Source organism: Lutra lutra, chromosome 9 (genome assembly GCF_902655055.1).
Source record: "Lutra lutra chromosome 9, mLutLut1.2, whole genome shotgun sequence".
NCBI lineage: Eukaryota > Metazoa > Chordata > Mammalia > Carnivora > Mustelidae > Lutra > Lutra lutra.
Window position 1 is genome coordinate 41139019 of NC_062286.1, and position 22571 is coordinate 41161589.

At 40.2% G+C, this 22571-nt stretch overlaps 1 protein-coding gene across 2 annotated transcripts in view; it reads right to left on the reverse strand.

Annotated features, from left to right (window-relative positions):
- The window catches only part of KCMF1 (potassium channel modulatory factor 1), a 74096-nt gene that overhangs the window by 14805 nt on the left and 36720 nt on the right, over positions 1–22571 (reverse strand). For both annotated transcript variants that reach the window (XM_047744836.1, XM_047744837.1), the window contains 2 exons: positions 12472–12639; positions 7056–7195 (listed from right to left, as the gene is read on the reverse strand). In XM_047744836.1, the coding sequence (XP_047600792.1) occupies positions 7056–7195; positions 12472–12639 (308 nt within the window). The remainder of the gene's footprint in view (positions 1–7055; positions 7196–12471; positions 12640–22571) is intronic.

Consider the following 22571-nt stretch of genomic DNA (forward strand, 5'->3'; position numbering starts at 1 on the left):
AGTGGGGTAAATGTTGTGTTCCCCTCATCCTCTTCCCGTTTTAACAACTCAGTTAATTTCTCTCAGGCACCCACACCTTTTCTCATGTAACACCTTACTACAGCCCCCATTCTCCTGTTTCTTTGCTTTTTGTACAGTCATCACTTGAACTTTCCTTCTCCTCCTTTCCCCCATTCCTTGTTTTTTTTCCTCTACTACAGCTCTGGGTCAAGTTGTGAAATTAATCATGGTTGAAAAGATGAAAGGTACTGCTCTTGTATCTGATGAGTTAGGGGTTCTGGAGCAAAATTAAGATGTAGTGCAGTTTGGGTACTCAGTCAGTTAAGCGTCTGACACTTGATTTCGGCTCATGTCATGATCTCAGGGTCATGAGACTGAGCCTTGCATTGGGCTCCCTGCCGAGTCTGCTTGAGATTCTCTCTCTCCTGTCCCTCTGCCCCTCCCCCCACTTGTGCTCTCTAAATAAAATAAGTAAATAAGATCCTAAAAGAAAAAAAAAGATGTAGTGAAGAATCATGCCCAGCTCTACTACCTTCATAAAAGCTGTTTATTTTTTCATCCTTATGCAAGTTTGCCCCCCTGCCACAAATACATACATACACACACACACACACACACACACATTGTAAGCACAAGGAAGATATAAACACAATTTTATTATTATTTTTTTAAGATTTTATTTACTTATTTGATAGAGATCACAAGTAGGCAGAGAGGCAGGCAGAGAGAGAAGGAGAAGCAGGCTCCCCTCTGAGCAGAGAGCCCTATATGGGGCTTAATCCCAGTACCCTGAGATCATGACCTGAGCCAAAGGCAGAGGCTTAACCTACTGAGCCACCCAGGCGCCCCAAAACACAATTTTAAGTCAAAGAATTTCCCTCTGTTGTTTAATACCATACTCACTTTCTAACATAAGGTTACATAGGCTTTCCCTAAGCTAGCTTTGAAATAAAATTCACCACATGCTGTGTTCTACCAACCTATGTGCTCACTGTGCTCTGGTTTTAAGCTAGGTGTCCAAAGGGCATTTACAAAATAACTTTTTTTTAAAAGATTTTATTTATTTATTTGACAGAGAGAGACAACGAGAGAAGGAATGCAAGCAGGGGGAGCGGGAGAGGGAGAAGCAGGCTTCCTGCTGAGCAGGGAGCCCGATGCGGGGCTTGATACCAGGACTCTGGGACATGACCTAAGCCAAAGGCAGATGCTTAACGACTGAGCCACCCAAGCGCCCTGTCTTCAAATAATCTTTTTAATCAGTTTTTGTTGTTTTATTGTTTTTATTTTGTTTTGTTTTATCTGTTTAAATCTGAGGGGTAAGTCAGGAAAAGAAGGAATGAGGAGAGAAGAGACAAAGCTGAAACCTGCTTGAAAAACTCTTCTGAGCCACCTTGTAATTTGCCAACAGTTGCCACAGAGCTCCATCTTTATACCATCCTCCCTACAAATCTTCCTACAAATCCTGCAGAACATTTCTTTGACCTGAAATTAGCTGTTTGGACACTGGACTAGACAAACCAGTACTTCAGAGGACAAAGAAGAAACCAGATCAGTGGCTAAAGAGAAGAAGAATTCGAAATGAATGTGTCTGACAGCTGCTGTCTTAGCCAGTGCCCCCCTGCACGTTAGGCATTGTTTCCATTCAGAAAACTGCCTGTCTCTCTTCCCCTACAGGATTTTAATTCAACTTCAACGTAGGAGAAAGTAGAAAGTAATGAAAAGCCTCTCAAATACCAGGCACAGATACCTTCCTAGAAAAGCTCTTATCTCGTTTTCTCAATAATTTCATAATTCCCTTCTTGGCTTTCATATCATCTTGAGAAACTGATTTCTCATAGAAACATCTCTTAAAAACATCATAATATATGCATACTGGATTATCCCAGAACAAACCTGGAACCTCTGTCTCCAGATAGGTGTCTCCTCTCATTTCCTCCCCGGTTCACAACCCAACACTCTGCCGGGATGCTAACGGCTCTATCACCCTTAAAATGGAAAGCACTATGATCTACTGGTTTTAAACAAGTAAATGTGTTCAAAATAACTATTATTTTAAAATATGCAAAGACAGCCAAACACTAAAGATAGGAAAAGGTGATTTATAAAACAGAAAGTGTTTTGGGTCAAAACCAACAAAAAGCACAAAAGATAAAAAGTACCAAACCCTAATCTTCTACAGTTTCTCTAGCTGAGTGCAGCTGAGCAGTGACAACATGGTTGCCTATAGCAACTGTATTTCTCAAATCCTATGTATTTCTCCACTATTATTAAATTTTATTATCCTTGTTAGTTCACACAAAAGCAGACAGCATCCAACTGTAGTCTTTGATAAAGAATGCAAGCAGCAGAAGTCAAAGCCTATTTTTTTTTTTAAATGTATATTTGGCTTTTAAATGCTTACCTTTTCTGATTATCTAATTAAAAGGGTAAACGTGAATTAGAGTATTTAAGAAAGTATATAAAATTAAATTAGAAGATTTATAAAAACTGCGGTTCACTCCACCATTATTACCCCTAATAAGGAAATAAATGTGTTAGGAAGTTAGTTCTATATACGTACATATCAAAATAGTCTCTTGGGGTGCCTGGGTGGCTCACTTCAGTTAAGCACCTACTTTTGGCTCAGGTCATGATCCCAGGGTCCCAAGATTGAGCCCTGCGTCCCTGCATCGGGCTCCTTGCTCAGAGGGAAGTCTGCTTCTCCCTCTCCCTCTGCACTCCCTCACACAGCTTGTGTTCTCTCTCTCTTGCTCTGCCCCCTTTCTCTCAAATAAATAAAATATTAAAAAAATAAAATAGGGGCGCCTGGGTGGCTCAGTGGGTTAAGTCTCTGCCTTCGGCTCAGGTCGTAGTCTCAGGCTCCTGGGATCGAGCCCCACATCAGGCTCTCTGCTCAGAAGGGAGCCTGCTTCCCCTCTCTCTCTGCCTGCCTCTCTGCCTTCTTGTGATTTCTCTCAGTGTCAAATAAATAAATAAAATCTTTAAAAAAACAACAAAAATAAAATAAAATGGTCTCTCAATGAAATACAGATATATTGATAGTAAGTCTCAAAAGTCCTATAGACAATTTAAAACATGTAGCACTTCTCACAGCTGTCATGCATAAATCATATCTATCAATGTTAATCTGGTTTGCAGATTTGATCTAATACTTTCCAGCTTGTTTAATTTAGAGATCAAATGCATCTAATTGTTTATAAACAAACTGCCACAACAGTGATGATAATTTCTATTTTGTGCTCTATGACACTCAAACAACTATTTAAATATTAATAAGTATCAGCTAATACCGATTATTCTGAATCATTAAAAATGACTTAAAGGTCCTTTTATGCTCTTACTTTTCTCCATAATAACTGTCACTGTTAAAGTTTAGGTATGTACGTACGTATGTAATCTGCTCCCACTCCCCACCCTGAGATGGAGAGTCGCATGTTCTTCCAACCCACCCAGCCAAGGGCCACAAGAGTTATCACTCAAAATAAAACCGTCTCAAGTCAGACTGTGGGAAATTTCCAAAAACCATTCTTTCTCCTTGATTTTGATTTCTTATAAGCGGAACACAGTAAAACCACGCTATTTCAAATATATTTCATTCTGTTATGAACACATCTAGGTCTTCATTAAAAAGGGAGGGTAATGTATCATTCACATAAAGGAAGAGAATTCAAACGCTGGCCACTGCCCTAACCCCCGTTCTGGAGGGCGATGAAAATGAACAGATACATCAAATGAAAAACAGAAAGCAAAAATTTTCCAGCAATGACCTATTTGAGCCCTGCGGTTCTGTTCATAATTTTCTGGAAGTGGGAAGAAATGTTGGTAAACAAAAAAGTGCTGTTATCTTTTAAGCATAATTTTCTACAGATAAATTAGAAGAGATTTACTAAAGGAAGGAGTGAAAGATGATTAACTACGTATCATTAATGAAACGTTGCAGCGTGTTTCATCTAAAAGCAACAAAATCCCTGAAGGCTTTCTAGTTAGGGGCAGTGCAAGCTCAAATGGAAGATCGAAGAAAAAATCTCAGGAGTTTTTTCTCAGTTCCCTCCTACGTCCAAAGAAAAGTTTTTCTACCTACCATGTTTCTTCCACCATCCCAACACTTCCTCAATAATCCATATTTGCAAATCGCATTTGACCACGATTGCTCACCTCTACTACCAGATTGATGGAATTTAAAATTACATACTGCGCTCCTTCCCCTCTTAATTCTTCCCACAACTAAAATCCAGTTAACTAACCCCATCTACCAACTCCCAGGGATTTTAAGAACTCACGCTTAATTTCAAAATCAAACTGTTTATCATATTTGGTGTAACTCCTGAGATTATACCCAATCTGCCTCTTACATTTTAACTAGTCATCACCTTCACTATGCATTCTATATCTGATGTTGTTTTTCACAGTATCTGGCTCTGAAGGTCCCTTCCATACCCTCAAAACCAAAAGTCTCTTGAGTAACTGCAAATTAATCTTAAGAATGGAGGCAAATCAGAGGTTGGGGCCTTAGAGTCCCTAGCTGAGAAAGGAAACAAAAATATAGACAAGGTTACAAAGTTGTCTACAAAGTTGTTTTGGAAATTAACCTTCAGTAGACTTTCTTGCTAGCTGTGTCAGGTATCAGTAAATGCTTATTACTGGTAACAATGACACCTGCAGTGACATAGCCTCTTGCCCCTACATGTTCCAGATGGATGCTGGTTAGAGGAGTGAGATCCTTAAGTCCTCTAGGAAGATACAAACAGCTGGCCTAGAGGACACATGCAGGGAACACAGGGGCAAAAGAAGACAGTACACTGCACACTGAGCATTCAGAAAGAAAACTGTACAACAGGAAGAGAAAAGGAGAGACAGTTAATTGTTAAATGAATACAGTCCCCTACCAAAATGATGAGTCATTCTTAAAATCCAGAACTTTTCCATGTTTGACTAACCATGACTTTGGCAAAACACTGCAATGGGGGGTGGAGTACACCTAGCAAGGGGACACCTAGTAACATCACCCGGACATTTATACAACTGTAATGTTATGAGAGCTGATAATATGCTCCAAACGTGTACGGAGAGCCACTGAAAATATTTAATAACTGGGGTGGCACAGGCACCAGTCCTCCAGCAATGGAGAGTAGTCACGAAGCCATACATGGTGCAGCCTGGGATTGAGGAGGACATGACTTATGTGAAGAAAAAACCCTGTCCTTCATATCAAAGATTCTTGCTTACTTGCCGTTTTTCACTTGAAATGCCTGGGTGGAAACACATGGCAGATGTAGTGTTCATGCAGACTAGGGCTGATGAGGAGGCAACAATCCCTAAAATACTCTACCAACATCATTCGAAAAACAGTAAGGCCATTGTCTTGAGCTATGTGCTGAAAGCCTGCGAACTTTCCAGGTACGTACTGAAGAGGACTTCTGAGAGACACACCACGAAATTATTTGTAGACAGCAAGTATTTAATTTTCAAACCATGGATCAGGTATAGAGGAGTGTAAACAAATTTGAGTGTTTACTCTCAGGAAAAAATAAAGGCAAAGCTGCTGAGGCAGACCTACTGATTCTTATTTAAAGAATAGCCTTTCATTCATGGAAAGGACTTAACTTTCTGCTAGATTCTCCCATTGCGGATGCAGAATACCGAGTAGCCTTCCTGTCTGGGTGGGGTGATGAATGCGCTGTACCAGGACCTACCACCTAGTAACGATTTTAAGAATGCCTCCTTCAATGGGGACACCCCTCTCTACTGTATCTAGGTAACTAAAGTACCCAAACTTCAAAGAAATTAAGTCAAAAAGAAATTACTCCCAATTTCCTCCAACAACCAGGACAGAGATGCAATCAAGCCCACATTCCTCAGACTGGTACCTGGGACTGTTCCCGAAGGAAGTAAAGTCACCTTTACAGAAGAAGAACAGATTAAGAACAGTAGTAAACCGTGACAACAGGTTTTCTGAGGCTGCAAGACGGTGCAAGACGAGAGCAGTTCTGAGCTGTTAGGGTAGTAAGATTTGGCTGGAGGACAAGCGTAATGTAAATTACCAAATGTTGAACTATAATCTCTTGAGCAACTTAAGCATCCAGCTAAGCAGTGTAAACGGGAACAGAAGTGAACCTGAATTACACACAAGCGTAACAGCAGAGCTGTAGCCAGAGAAAAGAGGACAGTGGTTAAGTAGGGACTCTACAACCCGGAGGGACTCTGGCTGAGTTCAAACACCTGGCTCTGCCCCTTAGTAGCCGTGTGTCCCTGGACACACTATTTCTCTTGAGCTTTCAGCTAATTTGGTTTGAGTACACTTAGGGGCTTATTAGTTGATGCAATGTGCAACTGCTTGTGCCAAAATTCTCCAAATTCCAGACCCAGAGTTCCACCTCTCATCTCTTACTTTATTTACTATTACCCATGGTAAAGGGGGGGTGTACCTTATCATTTCTTAAAAGTTGAGTATATGCTGACTCAGATGTCAAATAAAATATCCAAAAGGCTTTCAAGGCAAGATTTTCTTTGTGCATTATTCTAAGTCCTTGGTTTTTAGCCAAAGGGGAAAATTAGAGTAGGAGGAATTTCTAAGGACCTTACAGCTTTGATCTGATGAAAACTGAGTAAGTGATCTGTTACAATGAGATGGGACAAAGGATTACTATACTTAATGACTTAAGATTTAAAAATTTTCCGACAAGGGTTTCCTCATCGAAGAGAAATGAAGCAGGTAGGTAGCAAGAATACTCCAGAAAGAGCTGTGCTGCAGGCTGGGTGCTTTCACCCTGCGCACAGGGCCTTTGCTAAGGGCTCCTGAATTTGGTCAAGATTCCACACTGCACTTTTGGCAACAGGGTAAGAAAGGCTAGTGTGAACAAATGAAGCGTGCTATCTTGCACATGTGCAGCCTCCAAGGATGTGTAAAACTTGCTGTTAAAAGATAATTTTAATAACTATTATGCCAACAGTATCAGTCCACTTAGCAGGAGATAAGCTGACAGTGACCTAGCTTTATTTTTGTAGAAATAATGTACTTCGACACATCCTTTTAGACACAAGGCTGCTTCACTTACCACTTCTGTTGATGTTTCTGCATGTTCAGAAGTAACATGTTCTTGAAGAGATGTCTCCGTATAGCCCATTTTTCCACAATAGGGACAAGTAAAAGACTGTGGCTGCTCTACAGAGAAAGCTTCCCCACCATAGTATAAATCTGAAAAATAACGTGGAGTTGTAGTAAGAAATAATTATTGGTTTTTTGGGGTTTTTTTTAACCTTTTTTTTTTAACTACATAAAAATGTAAACAGAAGGTACAATAATGTAACACAGAAGTATGCGTGAAATCTCCAACAACCTTACTCTGTCAAGGAGTGCTTGGGAACCTCTCTTACTTATGCAACATCCTTATTCTCCCTGGACTCTGTGACACCCCTCCAAAATTTCTTTTCTACCCATATAGCTATTATTGCCTTAAGAGAAAAATAAAGCAAATAACTTCTAATATCTTCATTTAATTTTGATTTTTTTTTTTTGAAGACTTTAAGTAATCTCTACACCCAAGGTGGGGCTCAAACTCATGACCCCAAGATCAAGAGTCACATGCTCTTCTGACTGAGCCAGCCAGGCACCCTCTCCCTTCATTTAATTTTGAAACAGCTCTCATTTCACATCTAGTTCTAATTTTATTGTAATTTATTTTTTCTTTATCTCTTATGTGCAGCAATTGCCAATCTCACACAAAGAATTAGCAGGGTGAGGGGCGCCTCATGACTCAATTGGTGGAGTATGTGTGACTCTTGATTTTGGGATTGTGAGTTCAAGCCCCATGTTGGGTGTAGAGATTACTTAAAAATAAAATCCTAAAAGAAAAAAAAAAACCAATCAGCAGGGTGTATCCTAATACAAGAACACAAGTGCTCATAGTATGCGACTACGATCAATACGCCAACTCCCAGATGCAGTTACCTGTCTAAAGCACACACCATTCCTACAGCAGGAGGGACCCGAGGCATTCAGTTCTTGTAAAATGCTAACGTGAATGGAGCACTACCACAACATACTCTGTCCAAACTGGTTACTGAAGAACCAACCAATTAAAGATATTCCATGCAAATAATTTGTTTGCCTCATACATTTCAAGTTCTATTTTTCTCCATTAGTAGTACAAAAGGAAATACAATTGCAAGTATATTTAGTATGTTACGTCCCTTTATTATAAAGAACTATATGTAACATGACACAAATGCTTAATAAGATACGACCATTTTTGTGAGAAGAGAAAATGAAAGAGTATTCACTACATGACAGATTTGTTCACATTCGTTTTTAGGAAGATTCAGACTATCTTGAAAATATTTACCCATTTATTATATGCATAAGACTTGCCAGGTGGATTTGGGGTAGATGTGGATAAATATATAAAAATGAATAAAACTTGTTCCCCTGATAAAGAGCACATACAAGAAACCCATAGCTAACATCATACTTATTGGTGAAAAGACTGATGTCTTCCTCCCTAAGACCTGGAACAAGATAAAAATGTCCATTCTTTTAAAGATGTCCAATTGTTAAAAGATTATTATTTTAAAGATTATTATTGTTTTAAAGATTATTTGAGAGAGAGAATGCACTCAGGAAAGAGGAGCAAAGGGAGAGGGAGAGAGACTCTTAAGCAGACTCCATGTGAGCCCAAGGTGGGGCTAGATCCCAAGATCCCAAGACCTGAGCCAAAATCAAGAGTCAGAAGCTCAACCAACTGAGCCACCCATGCAGCCCAACTCTCGCCATTTCTATTCATTATTTTCTGGAGTGTCTAGTCATTAGGCAAGGAAACAAAATGAAAAGCAGCTAGATGATGGGGCGCCTGGGTGGTTCAGTTGCTAAGGTCTGCCTTTAGCTCAGGTCATGATTCCAGTGTCCTGGGATCAAGCCCCGCATTGGGCTCCTTCCTTGGCGGATGTCTGCTTCTCCCCCTCCCACTCCCCGCTTCTGTTCCCTCTCTCGGTCAAATAAATAAATAAAATCTTTAAAAAAAAAGAAAAAAAGAAAGAAAAGCAGCTACATGCAAAGGAAGAAGTAAAACCATCTAGCATCTGCCTCTCAGTTTTGGCTCAGGTCATGATCTCATGGGTCATGGGACTGAGACCCACTTCAGGTTCTGCACTCAAAAGTTCTCTCCCTCTGCCCCTCCCTGCCCCCCCTCTCTCTTAAAATAAATAAACATTGGGGCGCCTGGGTGGCTCAGTGGGTTAAAGCCTCTGCCTTTGGCTCAGGTCATGATCCCAGGGTCCTGGGATCAAGCCCCGCATTGGGCTCTCTGCTTGGCCAGGAGCCTGCTTCCCTTCCTCTCTCTCTGCCTGTCTCTCTGCCTACTTGTGATCTCTGTCTGTCAAATAAATAAATAAAATCTAATAAATAAATAAATAAATAAATATTATTTTTTTTAAAAAAGGAATGTGATATGGTGAGTGCTGTGAAATGTGTAAGCCTGGCGATTCACAGACCTGTACCCCTGGGGCAAATAATACATTATATGCTAATAAAAATAATTAATTAAAAAAAAGGAGAAAATGCTAAAAAAATCCACTAAAAAACTATTAGAATAAACAACAAAAACATTATAGGATATAAAATCTATGTACAAAAACCAATTGTTCTACTATACACTTGCAGTGAACAATCTAAAAGTAAAATTTTTAAAATCCATTTACAATAACAAAAAGAATAAAATACTTAGAAACACATTTAATGAAAGAAGTATAAAACTTATCCTCTGGTAACTACAAAACTTTGTTGGAAAGTATCAAAGATGACCTAAATAAATGGAAAAACATCTCATGTTTATGGACTGGTAGACTTAACACCGTTGCTCTCCAAAGCGATCTACAGATTCAAAACAATCCCCATCAAAATCCCCGTTGGCCTCTTTGCCGAAATTTGATGAGCTGATCCTAAAATTCTTTCTTAGAAACTCAAAGGGTTTAGAATACCCAAAACAATCTTGAAAGAAACAAAAACAAAACAAAACAAAATGGAAGACTCACGCTTGTCAATTTCAAAGCTTACTATAAGCTTATAGTAATTAAGATAGTGTGGTACTGGCATAAAGAAAGATATAAATCAATGAAATAGACTGAGAGTCTAGGAATAGACATATTTATGGTCCACCAACTTTTCTTTTTTAATAGCTTTACTGACATATCTTAAACACATAAAAATTGTGTATACTTATGGTATACAAATTGATGTTTTGATACATGTACGTACTGTGAAAAGATCACCAAAATCAGGCTAACATAACAACCACCTCTACAAAGTTACCTGTATGTGTGTGTTGAAAAGATTTAAGATCTATCCTCTCCAAAAATTTCAGTTATACAATATTGTTAACTATGGTCATCATACCAAATATATCAGCTCTCTAGAGCTTATTCATCTTGCATAATAGAACTCTGTACCTTGTGACCAACATCACCCCATCTCCCCAACCTTACTTCAGGTCAACCGATTTTTAACAAGAATGTCAAAGCAATTCGTTGGATAAACAACAGTCTTTTTCAACACATGATGCTGGAATGATTGGGTATCCATATGCAAAAAATGGTCTACCTCATCATTCCATGTACAAAAATTAATGCAACATGGATCAAAGATCTAAGGGTAAAAGCTAAAACAATAAAACTCTTAGAAGAAAACATTGTTTTAAATCTTCATGATCTTAGATTGGCCAACGGTTTTTTAGATGTGATACCAAAAACATAACAAAAGAAAAAATAACCTGGACATCATCAAAATTATAACTTCTGGGGCACCTGGGTGGCTCAGTGGGTTAAAGCTTCTGCCTTCGGCTCAGGTCATGATCCTGGGGTCTGGGATTGAGCCCCGCATCGGGCTCTCTGCTCAGCAGGGAGCCTACTTCCTCCTTTCTCTCTGCCTGCCTCTCTTCCTACTTGTGATCTCTGTCTGTCAAATAAATAAATAAAATCTTAAAAAAAAAGAAAAAATTAAAACTTCTGTGCTTTAAAACACACATCAAAAAAGTGAAGACACAGGGTGCCTGGGTGGCTCAGTCAGTCAAGTGTCCAACTCTTGATCTCAGGGCCCTGAGTTCAAGCCTTGCATCAGGCTCCACATTGGACGGGGAGCCTAGTTTTATAAATAAATAAAAGTCGGGGTTGGGGGGCTGGGTGGCTCAGTTGGTTAAAAAGTTACCTTCGGCTCAGGTCATAATCCCAGGGTCCTGCGGTGGAGCCCTGCATCAGGCTCAGCAGGGAGCCTCCTTCTCCCTCTCCCTCCCACTCTGCCTACTTGTCCCCTCTCTCTGTGTCAAATAAATAAAATCTTAAAAAAAAGAAAAAGGTGAAAAGACTCATGGAATGCAAGAAAATTTCTGCAAATCATCCACCTGATAAGGAACTTGTATAAAGAGTATACAAGGAACTATTAAAACTCAGTAATAAAAAAGACATATTACCCAATTTAAAAATGGGCAAAGGATCTGAACTGTTATTTCTCCAATGCAGATCTACTGCATGACCAGTAAACATAAGAAAAGATGGTCACTATCATTAGCCATCAGAGAAACACGAATCAAAACCCTGTGAGAGGGGCACCTGGGTGGCTCATTGGTTTAAGCCTCTGCCCTTGGCTCAGGTCATGATCTCAGGGTCCTCGGATCGAGCCCCACATCGGGCTCTCTGCTCAGCGGGGAGCCTGCTTCCCCCCCCCCTCTCTCTGCCTGGCTCTCTGCCTACTTGTGATCCCTCTCTGTCAAATAAACACCTTAAAAAAAAAAAAAAAAAAAAAAAAAAAAAAAAACAACATGAGAGGGATGCCTGGGTGGCTCAGTGGGTTAAGCCTCTGCCTTCGGCTCAGGTCGTGATCTCAGGGTCCTGGGATCCAGCCCTGCATCAGGCTCTCTGCTCAGCGAGGAGCCTGCTTCCTGCCTCTCTCTTTGCCTCTCTGCCTACTTGTGATCTCTCTCTCTGTGTCAAATAGATAATAAAATCTTTAAAAAAAAAAAAAACCGAAACAACAAAAAACCCATGAGATACTACCTCACAGCAACTGTGATGGCTGTAAACAGAAAGATAACAAGTGCTGACTAGGTAAGAAATTACAGCATGAAACATTTATAGCTTTTCTTATCACTTAATAAGGTCTTCTAATCAACTGTAGAAACAGTCTGCTTTCTGATAATCAGAGCACGAATACTGTATGCTGTTGGCAAGAACAGCCCATTGGCTTTACTCCTTTTCTGCTGAGGCACTCTTCCATCTCAGACCTTATCAGTTTTACAGATCTCTGAATGGCTTTCATGAACAATTAAGCTATGATTAAGAGAATTATTAGAATATAGAAGTAAGATTCATGTTATTTTTAATGTATCCTATTGGCAAGAGTCTTAGAACATTTTGCCTTTCCTTTTTCACACACATACACACAAATTTCTAGATGACAACCCATTAGAATGTGAACTAAATACATACCAAAATCTACTCTTGTTAAAATGCACTGCATCGGGTGGTCAGTTGTATGCCTTGTTGTTGTTGCACCACTTTCATAACAAGATGCACAAAGATCGTAATCGTAGCAAATTAAACACTTATATCTGCGACCTCGAAAATTTCCTTTTAAACATGCATCACAGCTGACACCTATTAAAAAAAGAAATATCATTAATTAGCAACTGTAATAGGCCAAACTCCATTTCATTTTTATAAAATTTTTAAGGTACATATTTAACCCCATATTTCCTTCCCAAAATGACTAGAAACAACATAGTAAAATGTTCTAAGCATTTCCAACAATATGGTGGATCTGTTACTCTGATTTACATTCCTAATGAAAATAACTTTAAAAAATTATGGCATTTCATTTGCGACGACGTGGATGGAACTAGAGGGTATCATGCTTAGCGAATTGAAATCAGTCAATCGGAGAAAGACAACTATCATATGATCTCCCTGATATGAGGGAGAGGAGATGTAACATGGGGGGTTAAGGGGGTAGGAGAAGAGTAAATGAAACAAGATGGAATTGGGAGGGAGACAAACCATAAGTGACTCTCAATCTCACAAAACAAACTGAGGGTTGATGGGGGGATGGGGGTTGGGAGAAGAGGGTGGGGTTATGGACATTGGGGAGGGTATGTGCTATGGTGAGTGCTGTGAAGTGTGTAAACCTGGCGATTCACAGACCTGTACCTCTGGGGATAAAAATATATATGTTTATAAAAAATAAAATTTAAATTAAAAAAATTTTAAATTAAAAAAAAATTATGGCATTTGCAAACAGCATTAAAAAAATGCCTATCAATAAATCTAACCAAAGAAAGGCAGCTCTTTATGAAGCAAGTAAGTGCACATATATTCAGGGATGCCTGGTTGGTTCAGTGGGTGGGGTGTGCCAACTCTTGATCTTGGGGTTGTAGGCTCGAGCCCCATGATGGATGCAGAGAGTACATAAAAAAAATAAAAAAATAAAAGCTTTAAATAAATAATACACACACACACACACGCTCAAAGACATTTAAAGGACTTTAAAAAATAAAAGTATCAGCTTCACAGATGGGAAGCTTCAATTAAATGAAATGTCAATTCTCCCTAAATCGATTGATAGAATCAAAGCAATTCTAATCAAAATCACAAAAAAACGTTTTGTGGAACATGACAAACTGACTCAAATTTTTATGAAAGTTGCAAAAGGCCAATAATAACCAAGATGTTCCTGAAGAAAAATAAGATGGAGGGATCTGCTTAACATATCAAGCGCTATTATAAAGCTATAGTTAGGGGTGCCTGGGTGGCTCAGCTGGTTAAGTGTTAAGGCTCGGACTCTTAGTTTAGACTCAAGTCATGATGTTAGGATCCTGGGATGGAGACCCACATGGGGCTCTCCTCATTAGGAAGTCTGCTGGTCCCTCTCCCTGCCTCACCCCTCCTCTGTGCATGTTTGCTCACCAGTGCGCGCACTCTCTCTGTGTCTCACAAATAAAGACTTAAAAAACTAAAAAATAATAAAAGTACAGTAATTAAGACAGGATACTACTAGCATGGAGACAGATCAACTGACCAATGAAACAGAATAGAAGGCCCAAAACAGATGTTGAAATCTATTTTATGACAACATGTTGAAATCTATTTTATGACAACAAAGGCCCTAGAAGATTAGTGGGGGAAAGGAAGGAGGAGACAATGAATGGTGCCAGGACAGGTGATTATCCATATGTGGGGAAAATAAAATCAGATCTCCGCCACAGACCCCACACAGAAACATCAATTCCAGATGGTTTAAAGACAAATGCTGAAGGAAAATGGGGGGAAAAAAATCTCTGGAAGACAATATAGGGAAATATCTTTATGTGCTCAGAGTAGGAAACAATTTCTTAAAACACACACACACGATCCAAACCATGAGTTTAACTACATTAAGCTCTAAATGCCCTAAAAGGAGCCCTTAAATGCTCTTTCCATTCCTAGCGATGGAAAGAAAAGGCCCTGAAAATGATGACACGTGCAACATGGACAACAGACAAGAGTTTGGGGTTCAGAATACACTAAGAACTCTGACATTATCAGTAAGAAAATGACCAACATCTAACAGAAAAATGGGCAAATGGGCAAAGACTTGAGTGGGCACTACAAAGAACAATAAATACAAATGACTAGGAAATACATGAAAATATGCTCAATCTCATCAGTCATCAAAGAAGTACAAACTCACAAGCTATCATTTCACAACTACCAGTCTGGCAAAAACCTAGAAATCTGAGGATTTCAAATGCTAGTGAGGCTATGCTAGCGAAGATACAACAGAAACACTTCTACTCTGCTAGTGGGAGCATACATCAATACAACAACTTGGAAAATTTTGTTCACATTCTACTCAAGTTAAATCTGTGCAATTCCTAGGAGTCTGAGACTTTACTTGTAAGTAGATTCCCTGGGGAATCTTTTGTCTATGTGTATCAGAAGAACGTAGAAGAATGTTCACAGCAGTTTTTGCAATGGGCATGGGGGAGGTGGGGTGTTAACAACCCAAAGGCCCCATAACAGTCTATATTATAGCATGGATTAGAAAATGAATCATAGCACATCTGGGTGGCTCAGTTGTTAAGCGACTGCCTTCAGCTCGGGTCATGATCCCAGGGTCCTGGAATGGAGCCCTGCATCGGGCTCCCTGCTCAGCAGGGAGCCTGCTTCTCCCTCTCCCCCTCCCCATGCTTGTGTTTCCTCTCTAACTCCCTGTCAAATAAGTAAATTAAATATTTAAAAAAAAAAAGACAATGCATCATAGCCGCAGGCAAGGACTCCCAAGAATCTCACATGACTGAAACAAAGTCTCAAATGGATATATATAGTTTAAAATCCAAAAACACTATCTAGTTTAGGAAATCAAACATGTAATGAAACTATAAAAGGAAAATGGAATGTTAAAATTTTGGTCAGTGGTTCCCTCTGAGGGGTATGGAGCCCTCAGTGATCTTGAAAGGTTAGGACTGACACACTTTTAGATCTGGTAAATGGGGTCTGTAGTACCACTCTTGTTTTTCCTTTAAGTAATTCCTACACCCAACATGGGGCTTGAACTCATGACCCTGATATCAAGAGTCGTATGCTCCTCCAACTGAGCCAGTTAGGTGCCCCTGAAGGTCTTACATTATTTCATTTGGATGTATTAAGATGATGTTATCACATTTTCTGGTATACTAATATTCAATATAAGTGCTAGTATATACAAGCTTTTAAATCAGTCTTCAAGGGGCACCTGGGTGGCTCAGTGGGTTACGCCTCTGCCTTTGGCTCAGGTCATGATCTCAGTGTCCTGGGATCAAGCCCCGCATCAGGCTATCTGCTCAGCAGGGAGCCTGCTTCCGCGCCCCCCCCCCCCCGCCCCCGCCACCCGCCACCCCGCCCCGCACTGCTCTGCCTACTTGTGATCTGTCTGTCAAATAAATAAACCTTAAAAAAAATAAATAAATAAATCAGCCCTCAAAACACCCTTCCAGATTGTTAAGATTTTCCAAGTTGTACTGAGATCTCACGAAGTTACACTGAAAGCCAATGATGGCATCAAGCCAACAGTTTTTCAGCAAATTCAGTAAATACTGATTGAGTGCCTACCATGTTCTAGGCCGTGGGGCAAGAGCAATAAAACACACAGAGCTCTGCCCCTGTGAAGCTAACATTTTAGTGGGTGAAGACAGGTATAGAAACAAATGAAGCTGTAAAGCAAATCAGGAGAAAGCGCTATGGAGAAAAATAAAGCAGAAAAGGAAAAATTGTGTGGGCAACAAAGCTTCAAAGAAAAGATGGTATTTGAGCAAAAAGATGGAATATTTCAAAATTTGCTCATTCAAAACAGCTGCCAGGCAGGCCAATGCTTCATAACATTAAAGATACTGACAAGGGGTAAATAACTATTCAGATCACAACCGAAGTTTAACGTAATTGGATACACTAACTTTGCCAAACATATGTGGCATGAACTGTGCTAAAAAGGTGGCAGAAAGGAAAACCCAGCTTTGAACACTAACTTTTTGGTGTGTCCCCTCTGAGGTCACCCTTCAGGCCTGGCTTTTCTTTCCATAGTGGGGGCGCCTGCTGACGGGTATAATGAACAAAACTTTCGGCAACTGCATGGTGACACCACCAAACTCTGCAACCACCACTTTGAGCAGAAGGTCTGATGATGCTCGTCCCTTCCCTGTTTCACTCTTCCGATATAATTCTAAGTTACCTAAATCTAAATGCCCATAGTTCTCCTGCAGGATGAGGGTGTGGGGTGGTGGGAGGCTTCACCCACAGCCCAGCTGCAGTTCAGTAACTGTCAGACCTTTAAGAAACAGGGTTGCTGGGCGCCTGGCTGGCTCAGTTAGTTCAGCATGCGACCCTTGCTTGGGATTGTGTCTCGGCCCCATGCTGGGTATAGAGATTACTTAAAAACAATAAAATCTTAAGAAGTAGGGTTGTTGTTGGGCGCCTGGGTGGCTCAGTGGGTTAAGCCGCTGCCTTTGGTTCAGGTCATGATCTCAGGGTCCTGGGATCGAGTCCCACATCGGGCTCTCTGCTCAGCAGGGAGCCTGCTTCCCTCTCTCTCTCTGCCTGCCTCTCTGCCTACTTGTAATCTCTCTCTCTCTCTGTCAAATAAATAAATAAATAAAATCTTTAAAAAAAAAAAAAGAAGTAGGGTTGTTGTTGTTTTTTGATGGGAGTCATTTCTAAAATGTATATTTTCTAACTTTAAAAAAAAAAAGATTTACTTGAGAGAAAAAAAGAGAGAGAGCAAGCATAAGCAAGAGGTTAGACGCAGAAGGACAAGCAGACTCCCCGCTGAGCGGGAAGCCCGACTAGGGGCTTGATCCCAAGACGTTGAGATCATGACCTGAGCCAAAGGCAGATGCTTACTCGACTGAGCCATCCAGGCGACCCGTATATGTTTTCTAACTTCTTAAACACTTAAGACATTAAACAATGTTTAGGATTCAAAGTTATTATTTCAAACACAAATACTTATTTCAGCCAAACCACCAAACACTATGTAGGGTAAGTTCCTAGCAGGGTTTCTTAAAACCTAAGAGTTACTTTATAATAATCTATGGTGGCAAGTATTCGAGGGAGGGTTTTTGTGTGTGTGTGATTAGGGGACTATGAATAAAAAATTGAGGTGAAAATGTTTTATTACCACATAGTTCTCCACACAGCCTGCCCTTCTCATTGTATTAACTCTGCCATTTAACACTTCTAATTTAATACTTCTAATCTGTCAACATAAGCTTAAATCAATACCTAATGAGTCAATATCTAATTTTACACAAGATTCCATACCACCTTCTGACTGGAAAGCAAAGCACAGAAGCAGGCATGGGCTTTGCGGCAGTTTCTCAACAGCAGCCACATCTTCCTCCACTCCCACTTAGAATTACCAAGCCTCATTTAGCTTTGAAAAGGAGCCCAGATTTCCCACTTAAAACAGAGTCCCTTCACGCCTGGGTGGCTCAGTTGGTTAAGCAGCTGCCTTCAGCTCAGGTCATGATCCCAGCGTCCTGGGATCGAGTCCCACATCGGGCTCCTTGCTCATCAGGGAGCCTGCTTCTCCCTCTGCCTCTGCCTGCCATTCTGTCTGCCTGTGCTTGCTCTCCCTCCCTCTCTCTCTCTCTGACAAATAAATAAATAAAATCTTAAAAAAAAAAAAACAAAAAACAAAAAACAGAGTCCCTTCTTTCTTTCTTTCTTTTTTTTTTTTTTTAAGATTTTATTTATTCATTTGACAGAGAGAGAGATCACAAGGAGGCGGAGAGGCAGGCAGAGAGGGGGAAGCAGGCTCCCTGCTGAGCAGAGAGCCCCATGCGGGGCTCGATCCCACGACTCTGAGATCATGACCTGAGCCGAAGGCAGAGGCTTTAAGCCACTGAGCCACCCAGGTGCCCCAAAACAGAGTCCCTTCTAAGTATATCTGTCTGAATTCATTGTGTAACACAGACTAACAGAATTTGCTCCCTTAGCGTCAACTATAGGCAATCTACAGTTCCTATTAGAGAAAATAAGTTAGCTTGTTGCTGCATTGTCCCTTGGGTTAACAGTTGCGGTCCTACCTGTTACCAGGAGGCTCAGGAAAATCTGAAACAGAACATATACAAAGTATATGTAAAATTACCAATTCCCTGATAGGAAGAACGGACTTGGTTCTGATTAGATGTTAAGAATTAACGTTCCCAAAGAATAGTATGATGTTACAACAGACATAAGAGTTCGGGGAGCCTTGGTGGCTCAGTGGGTTAAAGCCTCTGCCTTCAGCTCAGGTAATGATCCCAGCGACCTGGGATCGAGCCCTGCATCAGACTCTCTGCTCAGCGGGGAGCCTGCTTCCTCCTCTCTCTCTGCCTGACTCTCTGCTTACTTGTTATCTTTCTGTCAAATAAATAAATAAAATCTTAAAAAAAAAAAAAGAAATAAGAGTTCAAATATTGTCAAACAAAACACTGCCGTGTGAGACAAGGCTGGGGGACCACTGGGTGGTAGCACTGAGATCTACTGGATTAAAAACACTGTTTAGGTTCATCTACCCTATACTAAATACATCCTGCAAAAACTGAGTTAACCACATAATAAAACGGGCAACTGATCTTTGAATAATCTAGTGTTAGCCATAGTGTGTCATAAATGAATTTGGTAAGCACTGGTTTATAAGATGGTAACTGCACAAGCTACATCATAAAGTTATGGTGGGATATTTGTGATCTCCATCTGACCAAGCTATAAGATAAAAATGCTAGGAAATAGTTTAACCTCAATTATGATATTGGCCCTGGTGAAACTTAAATGAAGAGAATGTGTATATCTGACAATGCCTTTCTGTAAGAGGGATATCTGAGCACATTCACATCCCCAGCATTTACCTTTTTATTTAACAGTTCTGTAAAATAAATACACAAAAGCTATGAACTAAAAAAAATCAAAGGAAAGAATGCCCTCTAGTGGGAACATAAAATAAGTTAAAAAAAAAAAAAAAAACAAAAACCACTGAAGTACTATGTAAAAAGTCTTTTTTACCCTTAATTTTTAAAAATGAAACAAAGGGGGCGCCTGGGTGGCTCAGTGGGTTAAAGCCTCTGCCTTTGGCTCTGGTCATGATCCCAGGCTGCTAGGATCGAGCCCCACATCGGGCTCTCTGCTCAGCAGGGAGCCTGCTTCCCCCTCTCTGCCTGCCTCTCTGCCTACTTGTGATTTCTGTCTGTCAAATAAATAAATAAAATCTTTAAAAAAAATAAAAAATAAAAATGAAACAAAGGCTTTTACAGTTGTTTATTCACAGCGATTTTTTTAAAAGATTATTTAAAAATACTTTTCTACACCCAATGTGGGGCTCAAACTTACAACCTCGAGGATCAAGAATTACATGCTCTACCAACTGAGTTAGCCAGGCACCCCTATTTACAGTTTCACCTTTTATCACCCAAAAGGTGATACAGCCTTTTCATTGGAATAAATTTTTAGGTAGGGAAGAGTTGATTGGAAGGGATGGTCAATAAAGGGCAGCGAAGTGTCAAGGATCACAGTGAAAAAGAACAGAGAAGGAAACTGACCCCACCTGGAATTTGAAGGCCTAGGATTATACAGTATTTGTTAATGACAATTTTTTAAAAAAGATTTTATTTGTTTGACACAGAGAGAAAGCATAAGCAGGGGGAGCAGCAGAGGGAGAGGGAGAAACAGGTTCCTTGCTGAGCAGGGAGCCTGATGCGGGGCTTGATCCCAGGACCCGGGGTTCATGATCTGGGCTAAAAGCAGACGCTTACCATGTGAGCCACTCAGGCACCCCTGTCAATGACAATCTATTCTGACTTCTAGTGCCATGTAATTTGGGGAGCGGACCTTCTTTTTACTTTCACAAAACATCTAAGTACCAGGCATTTTTTTTTAAAGATTTTATTTATTTATTTGGCAGAGATCACAAGTAGGCAGAGCAGCAGGCAGAGAGAGAGGGGGAAGCAGGCTCCCTGCTGAGCAGAGAGCCGGATGCAGGGCTTGATCCCAGGACCCTGAGACCACAACCTGAGCCGAAGGCAGAGGCTTAACCCACTGAGCCACCCAGGCACCCTATACCATGCATTTCTAATAAGCCTATGCACTTCTAATAAGTGTGACTTTTAAAAAAAGAGGATATTATACTATATGCACTATACGATCATTTTAACAGTAAGAACTGCACAGAGAACTATGCCATTAAAACAACTTTATGGTGATAAGGACAATTCCCAAGAACAGGCTCTTTGCATTTAGGTGGTTGAAAAATCATGCCATCCTTTGAAAGGATCTCAGATGAACATGGAAGCAATTAAAAAAATGAACTAGGGGTACCTGGGTGGCTCAGTCGTTAAGCTGCTGCCTTTAGCTCAGGTCATGATCCCAGGGTCCTAGGATTGAGCCCCGCATCGGGCTCCCTGCTCAGCAAGAAGCCTGCTTCTCCCTCTCCTGCTCCCCCCCACTTGTGTTCCCTCTCTTGCTGTCTCTCTCTGTCAAATAAATAATCTTTAAAAAATAAATAAATAAATGAACTGTTCTGACTCTGTGAAAAGCAGAAGGAGCCAGCATTTAAGAGGGTCGAAGAATATTTCGAAATACCTGGAGAAACATCTCAAGCAAAACCGCTGCAGGAAGGAATTTAAGATATATTTTAAAATGCTTCACAAACTAGGAGCCTAGATCAGGAGCAAAAAGCTTTCACTCTTTCTAGTAAAGCATCACAGAGGAACTACAATCAATCATGCCTTGCAAAGGTAAAGAAACTCTAGGAGTTAAAAAAAAAAAAAAAGCCCTACTTAATTATTTTTAGAATTAGGAACAAAACCAAAAAAATTAAATACATATGTAACTCTGTACATGTTTACTTTAAAAAATCTCTGCCATATGGTTAAGGGAGAAAGTCAAAAGGAGAGAAAATTGGGTAGAGAGACCTATATAAAGACACCATTCAAGAAAAGACCTACACTTAAAGAGAGTCTGGGGCAGAGGAAGAGAAGAAATGAGAAAGAGGTATACAGCTGAGGGAAGGCAAGATTCAGAAGGAACAGAACTGGGTGACCAAGAGGAACACTGGAATAGAGAAAACATGGGTAAGCTTGAGAAGTAGGTTCACAGTACTTGTGCTTTCCACACTTAACAGACCTGCCTGTAACTGATACATTACCCACAATTTACAACAACCTTTTCTGTATGTAGCCTCGGCTTTCCTACTTTTATTGTTTTTTAGGTAGAATTCTTTAAGTTCTGTCATATGTAACAATAAGGAGCCTCTATCTATCCTTTCATTATTTACTGAGTATCTATCTACAATGTGTCAGATACACAAATGTCTGCTACACAGAGCTAATACTCCACTGGTAGGAGTAGCAACTTCTACCACTATCTACTGTGTGCCAGGAATCTGACATGTGTTGCTTTCTTAACATTCACAACAAAGTTATGAGGCAGTTGCAAAGTGTGATAAAACTTCTTTTGTGGCTAAGGAGATTCAAAGCCAGTTCAAATCTGCCCCAAAAAGCGGACAGAGAGGCAAGGGTTGGACTGGGTTCCTTATGCATTCTGTCAAGAAAGGAAGTTAAATTCATCTCTAAAAGTTTCCAATTAGAGGAAGTTGGTCCACTCTGGAATAAATGACTGGTTTGCTTGGTTTTAAAGAACTGGTCTACCCACTTATTTCATAGAACTGCATCTCTGGCCTGCAAAGGAAACCTTAGTAACAATGGGCTTGCTCACTCATGAACTGATGAACAGCCTTTCAGAAACTCTTATCTGGAAATAGAGAGGCTTCTATATTACTCAATCGGTTATTACATTCAGCCATGATTACAGCTGTTTTCTGACTCACACATAGAATGAAGGAAGAGGAGGTATATAAGGATTTCAATAGATATCTGTTGAATGAATGAAAAAAGAGGATATTTTCCTAGAGTAATTAGATAAGATCTCAAAAAGAGAGAAGAGAAAGGGATTACTGTGTGTCTATAATAGACTTCTTGATGTATGAATGACTGAATGATGAAAATCGAGGGGGAAGAGAAAGCGACTGAACAACAGGTACGTGT